The sequence below is a fragment of the Musca autumnalis genome, unplaced genomic scaffold (genome assembly GCF_047663935.1).
Source record: "Musca autumnalis isolate F117 unplaced genomic scaffold, ASM4766393v1 scaffold_3, whole genome shotgun sequence".
NCBI classification, from domain to species: Eukaryota; Metazoa; Arthropoda; class Insecta; order Diptera; family Muscidae; genus Musca; species Musca autumnalis.
In genome coordinates, this window is record NW_027411866.1 from 158,530,242 (window position 1) to 158,537,291 (window position 7,050).

General features: G+C 36.2%; 3 protein-coding genes across 3 annotated transcripts; 1 reads left to right on the plus strand and 2 right to left on the minus strand.

Annotated features, from left to right (window-relative positions):
• Positions 1-258: 258 nt before the first annotated feature.
• Positions 259-2,144, minus strand: LOC141398024 (epimerase family protein SDR39U1). Its single transcript, XM_073975124.1, has 4 exons — positions 1,963-2,144; positions 1,010-1,458; positions 714-947; positions 259-655 (listed from the first exon to the last, which is right to left on the minus strand). Exons 1-4 carry the CDS (start codon positions 1,982-1,984, stop codon positions 458-460), a joined length of 903 nt encoding a protein of 300 aa, XP_073831225.1. The 5' UTR covers positions 1,985-2,144; the 3' UTR covers positions 259-457.
• Positions 2,145-2,582: 438 nt separating this feature from the next.
• Positions 2,583-3,367, plus strand: MED10 (mediator complex subunit 10). The gene is made up of 2 exons (XM_073975125.1): positions 2,583-2,838; positions 2,911-3,367. The coding sequence occupies exons 1-2, from the start codon at positions 2,717-2,719 to the stop codon at positions 3,185-3,187; spliced, it is 399 nt and encodes a 132-aa protein (XP_073831226.1). The 5' UTR covers positions 2,583-2,716; the 3' UTR covers positions 3,188-3,367.
• Positions 3,368-4,952: 1,585 nt separating this feature from the next.
• Positions 4,953-6,410, minus strand: p24-1 (transmembrane emp24 domain-containing protein). Its single transcript, XM_073975126.1, has 2 exons — positions 6,172-6,410; positions 4,953-6,042 (listed from the first exon to the last, which is right to left on the minus strand). The coding sequence occupies exon 2, from the start codon at positions 5,942-5,944 to the stop codon at positions 5,300-5,302; it is 645 nt and encodes a 214-aa protein (XP_073831227.1). The 5' UTR covers positions 5,945-6,042; positions 6,172-6,410; the 3' UTR covers positions 4,953-5,299.
• Between the last annotated feature and the right edge of the window lie 640 nt (positions 6,411-7,050).

Consider the following 7,050-nt stretch of genomic DNA (forward strand, 5'->3'; position numbering starts at 1 on the left):
ATTGAATGGAATAAATAAACAAACAAATTATAAAAATGCTTCCATTAATTTGTATTGAAACTGAATCTACTTCCTTCCTTCTCCTCTGAATTTTATACAACCGCCACTGATTTTGCTTCACCATCGAAAATGTTTTTATGTTGCCTTTCCATCACTAGTTCAGCATTCGACATGGACACTCCAACTCCACTCCATTAAGAATTTAAGTCTCGTAAGTGAATTTCCTACGTAAGCGAACATACCCCCCGTTAATAAAACAATTTTGTCTGTCTGGCGTTGATTATAAATATTTTTTTATAATTCAAAATTATTCGTTTTTAGATTTTTGAACAAAAATGTTAACAAAATAAAATAAATAAGGAACAATATCTTATTCGACCTACATATAAAACTACCGATCACAAAAGCCAAGTATAGTTTGTGTTTAACAACAATTGTTTTAAATATCTTTGGCGGCTCATTGTTTCTTTACCACTTCTTGGCAGGCCAATTTGGCAGTGGGATATTTAAATTCAAAACCCGAATCAAGGGCATGTTTCGGTTCTATTTTGGCGCCACTTAACAGTAAAGCTGAACGATCTTTACCAAACATTAAGTCGACAACAAATTCGGGTACAGCAAATAGGCAGGGACGACGTAAGGCTGAAGCAAAGGCCTAGAAGGAATATTTGTTGTTTTAAAAATTTGTTGCGTTCGTTGAAATTATGATTTACCTTTGAAAACTCTCCATTGGTAACAATTTCGGGTGCAACTGCATTGAACACACCCTTACACTCTTTCGATTCCAAACAATGTTGTATAAGGCGGCATAAATCTTCCAAGTGAATCCAAGGCAATATTTGTTTACCCGTACCCATTGGACCGCCCAGGCCAAAATTAAATGGCATCCATATTGACTGGATCATACCACCTTCTCGGCCCACAACAACTCCAGTTCTTAATTTAACCTGTGCGGTAAATAAAATGCGATCTCCTAAGTTGTTGCCTTTAAATGAGTTGCAATACTTACACCTCTTGTTGAATTTTGCACAGTGTCGGGCAAAGTTGCAGCCTTTTCCCATTCCAAACAAAGGCGAGACATAAAATCAAATCCTTTGACTTCATCATTTTCAGTATAAACTTTATTCTCGTTGGGTGGGTAATGGGAGACACCAGAGATATTAACAAAAGCCTCCACACCTCCGGCTTTTTCAATAGCTTTTACCAAAGAGGCAGCTGAATTTATGCGTGAATTCCATACATTTTGCTTAAAGCCAGCTGTCCATCTGCGTGAGGGGTCTAAAACATTTTGTCCAGCCAAATTAACCACGGAAGTTACACCTTGTGGTAGGCCATCCTTTTCCAATTGATGCCAGGTGATGCGTTTTAGGCCAGGCATACGAGAAACTATGGTAACTTCATATCCTTGACCTGCCAAATGTTTAGCAAGACGAGTACCAACAAAACCCGTACCACCCCCTAAAATTAAAGAAAATGTATGCGAACAACGTTGAACTTGAGGTTATTTATTGTGTTTGGCTTAAGTTGAATGTTTTCATTAAGCTCGGATCGGGACCACATTCTTTCATAGGTAGGTCTCGTCACCCTGTTCACACATATATGTAACATTTATTGCGGAAGACTATACTTCCCGAGATACGTCTTCATCATTTATAACAAAATGTATAAATATGATAGTATGATAGGCCTATATCTCGGGAAGTATGGACTTCCCAGAGATGGTATATACATACATATATGTTTTTGTGTTCAGGACGAGACCCACCTGTGGTAAAAATTTCAAAAAATCGGGTGTGCTCGTGTATTCCCGTCTTATGCCAAAAATAGCGATGTTACATACAAAGCGGCAAGCAATTTTCGGAACAAAGGCGGCCCATATTTCCGTAAGTAGGTCTTCCGTAATAAATGTTATATATATGTATTTGTGATCAGGGTGACATTCAACTTGCTCCTTGTATTTACCAATTAAAGCGTGTCTTGCCATGATTTAGAAAAAAAGTTTTTTTTTATTCTTGGTGTGATGTAAACTTAGTTTTTTTCGCAAAATTTGTAAACAAAAACATTTCGTAGGGTATGTTCAGTGATACGGTGTCATATGATTTGTTGCACTCCGTGTTATCGTTTATCGATAATTAAATGAGTTTGCCAAATTCATGATACAATAAGGAGGTAGCAGCAACTGCCGTTTTTGGTAATATAAGATGTCAAAATTTGACATAAATTCAATGCAATTGACACATTATGTTACCACCAGCTGGGCTTCAGCTGTGCTGATAATGCTACCTTTTCTTATTGTATCATGGCCAAATTGTATTTGTAAATATTTCACGTTCTTCCCATTTGCAACTAAATGTTGACAATGTTATTAATGAAAGAAATATATAGACAAATTATTATTGCACATACTTTTTACGTTATGCTACATACGGTTACCGTACATTTTAAAGCGCATATCGATTATTTATCGCAAAGGAGTGGCAACCCTTGGTTTTTCATCATTGAAATCGTAGAAAGAGAGGCCATGAGGGAATTTTTGCAAAAATGAGAAGACAATGGAGAAGAAAAAAATGAAAATTCAATTTGTATATCCCTAATTCATAAAGAGTTTAGTATTTATTGGGAGTCGAGTTGGTGAAATAAGGAAGAAAATTGTCCGGAAATTAGGAACTTCAAGTAGCAAAACTACGTAAACCGTTGCCTTAAAACTACTTTAAATATGTCGGCACCTTTGGAAAATCTTGAAACCCAATTGGAAATGTTTATTGAAAATGTTCGACAAATACGCATTATTGTCTCCGATTTTCAGCCCCAAGGCCAAAATGTTCTTAATCAAAAGATGTAAGTTTTTTTATGTCACGTACAATTGTTGTCCTTTAACGGTTTTCATATTGTCTATTTGAATTTCTCCAGTCAGGGTCTAGTTAGCGGCCTGCAGGAAATAAATAAATTGAAAAATCAAGTTCAAGACATCTATGTACCATTTGAGGTGTTCGATTACATTGATCAGGACAAGAATCCACAATTGTATACCAAGGATTGTGTCGAAAAAGCATTGGCCAAAAATGAAGAGGTCAAAGGTAAAATTGATGCTTATCGCAAATTCAAGTCGAATATGCTGGCGGAACTCTTTAAGACGTTTCCCAATGAGATGAATATGTATCGCGCTTATCGCCCGGATTCAGTGTAATTGCATGCAGTTAGTGTGTTGTGTGGGCAAAAGCTTGGACTGAACCTGAACTCTTCTATATACTATATATTATTAAAACAAAAGCAACAAGAAAAAATTCAATTAATATTAAGTTAAGGAATAAAACAACAATAATCATTGTAATAAATTAATATACAACATACAAGTTTATATATATTATGGAACTGGGTTTTACTTGGTAAGATTTTGGAAGTGACCCTTGTAGATAATTTGCATTAAAGTCTCTTTTTGAGTTCATATGTTTCTCATCCCACCTGAATTCGTTTCGTTGCAGTATCTTCTTGAGCCACAAACCAATGAATATCATCATCCTAGTTCATTCACCATTCTAGATGAAAAATGAGATGTCTACGTTCTGTATGGGCAGAGGTAAAAAGGACGCAAGACTTTTTATCTGCCAAACCTACTGGACGAACTCCAGAATCATTGTGGCAGGTTTAAGTTCACCTATTGCTGTCTCAATTCCGGGCACATTTTCTTGGGAAGTCAAAAAAAATCAAAAAATACGCCGTTGGAATTAAGATTTTGCGCTTTTGGAGCAGGTGACCAGGGTGGTCCCTAAACGTCAAAGTTATGGACTATAGGGGTTTTTAGAGATTTTGGGCCATTATCTAAGCCATCTTCCTAACGCAAATAGTAAATCGTTTTAACGATTTATAACTGATCCTTTAAAAGCCCTCAAACCAAACTTAAACGGAAATTTTGGACCCTAAAAGGAAGGTACCGGAGGAATTTTCCCGGTATATTCCATCTTCAAACTTGATTAAAATTTGACAGAAATGTTATGCAAAGGTTGATCCAATTTCACTTCTTTCTAAACCATTTTTAGTGGATTTTTGAACCATGTAAGGAGAACCCAATATCTACTCCCACACCCCAAAACAATGCCGTCGTACTATGGGACATGATGCAGGATTACCTCCTTAACTTAACTATTTTCGTGGAGGAGGCATCTGATCTATGTTTGGAAGTAACTCCTTTCGATAATTATCGTGCCCACCACCCACTATAGTTGGCCACCATAGGATTTTTAAGAGCTTTCGAGGAAGCATAGTGTTGTTCACAATAAAATTTTATCGTTGTGAACAGAATCACAAGGACCACATTCAACATAATCGTAGATTTTTGTAATTTTGTGGGAGAAGTTGCCAGAAGTGAAGCACCGACATAGTTTCTCTTCAAACATAAAAAATAGTTTCTCTTCAAAAAAAAAAAATTAAATCCTTTTTTGTTTTTGTTCCAAAGTTCCACAACGCCCTAGTCTTAAATGTTGGCAAACCACCGCAGAAAATTATTAAAAAAGTTACCACAGATAGTACTTTTTACACCGAATCCAACGATGTACTGCTTTTGTTGCAGAAATGTATACTTCCCAAGATATGGACCTCAAAAGTTCCACAAAGGCCCTAGTCTAAAATGTTGGCAAACCACCGCAGAAAATTATTAAAAAATTACCACAAATAGTGATGTTTATACTGATTTCAACGATGTATTATTTTGTTGAAGGGTATGTATACTTCCCGAGACATATACCTCCAAAAATATCTAATTTAAAAGAAAAATTGTTCCCATTCCCTGTACATAGGAGAAGTCTTAAATCCCGGCCGAAGGCCGGCTATTTAGAGAAAAATAGGTTAGGGCCTTTGTGGATCTTTCGGGAAGTATACATGTTGCGCCCTTTCGAACCATCCACCCACCATCAAACTCCTCATCCACACTTCACAAGAAATACGAATAACACAACAAAATTAGTTCGAATTGTTTCTTTCATTCTTTCTTTAATAAAGACACAAAATATATTTAATTACAACTAAAAATATTACACATTAACTGAGAGGAATTGATGAGGCTTCATTTTGGTGTTGAGTGTGTACACAACTGGTAAGAGAACAACTTTTCTTCGTGTGGGGATAATAATAACCATCATAAATGTCGAGAAGGAATAGAAAGGATGAGGAAGCAAAAGTGATTCGTTCGTTCGCAGGAAACACCATTTCATGTACCTTTTTCTCTTTTTTGTACACAAACTTCTTCTTTTTTGATTAACTAATAAAAATAAGAATAATTGGCATGTCGTTCTAAAATTTAATCCTACAAACGACTATAACGTTGCTGATTAGGTTTGCGGTCTGTGAAGAAATTACGTAGCACCAAGATCTGTACAATACCAATGGTCAAGACGGCAGCAGTTTCGGCACATGACCACCACATAACACGTTCATTTAGTTCTTCGGCACGTTTCCGGCCTTGCGCCTCACGCAGACGATGATGTGTCTGGGCATCCAAAATGTCATTTAAGCTTTTGTGTATCGATTGTGATGATGTTTCCATTTGTGTTAAAACGGTGGCATGATCATCCACGCCGGGAAGGGCAGGTTCTTCGCCCACTTGGAAATCGACATAGACGAACTTGTGTGAGAAAGTTGAAAATTTATTGCTAAAGCAGGCCTGGTAAACACCAGCCAGATCTGCCACAAATTGATGACTGTCAAAGGTTGCCTTTTGCTGTTCATAGATGATATCACCTTTGGGATTCTTTAATGTTACATCAACATCCAACTGGCCACCAGCTGATACTTGGAACTCCAAATAGGCGGTGGTATTACGTTTGATCTCTTCAAAAAAGCAATCTTCAGCACCATCAGCCAAATCGAATGTAAATTCAACAGCTGTTGACACAGTCAGCAATGCCAGAAAGCTGAGTAAACAAAACTCCGCATTTTTTATTTTCAACATAATTGTCTTTTTCCACTGATGCTGGCTTGCAGGTGTTATTTATAACAATACAACTAGTTGAGTACTTTTCTCAATACTGCCACGCAACTTATCAGAATCTAAAAAAAAACACAAACATGAAATTAAACGTTGATGAGTTTGGGTCAAATTCTAGAAACCACAATACATTTTTTTATAATTCCATACACGTCTCAAGAAAATTGTGAGAGCGGATCGACTGGACTTACTTGTTTAGGGTTTCTTTAGCCTAAAACTTATTTGCTATTGTCTGATTACCAACTAATTATCTACAAAAATATTTAAAAATACAAAAATTAACTCTGCTTCTTTCGATTTGATATCGTTTTTATCTTTCGGCCCCTGATTAAAATAAAATTCTTTTTGCAATTTTGACAGTTCACAGAAAAATAAAACACTCTCGCTCTTTTTCTCTTCACAAATAACCACACTGACGTGTCAAAGTGTCTCCGTAGCAGAGTTGTATATTTGTGGAGTTGTTTTAGTGGTGGTGTTTTTCAGTATGATTTTCGTTTTTACTTGCGGTGTATTAATTCAAAATATCTAATTATTTTTTTTTTAATTTATATATTTGCGACATCCACTGATTCTTAATTGTCTATTCCATAGTGTATACATAATTGACGTTGGAAATCCACTGAATTTCGTTACTGTAAACGTACTATTTGGTCAGTTCCAGAACTGCAAAATTCTACTAATTTTAAAAAATTGTTCCGATAACATAAAGGAAATATTGTTATCGTAGTAAAAATTAGTAGATTCTTGCAGGTTCTGGAACAGAGCAATGAAGGGCTGAGTACATAAGCTGCCTTGCCTTCTGCTTGCTTCTGATAAAAGAATAAAAAAGAAAAGGGCAACCCAGTTCGAAATTTGCTCGGCTATCTTTATTCTTTTATTTTTATTATGTCAGAAATGAAGCAGGAAAGCAAGGCAATCAGGCAAGCCAGTGTATGTACCCAGGCCTTTACTAGGCGTTTACACCAGACAGTTTGTCTTCAAATACAACTCTGATTTACTAACACATACATACATTTGTCGTCTGTCTCCCAGCTGTCCATCATTTTTTCACAGACACTAGAGAAGACAAA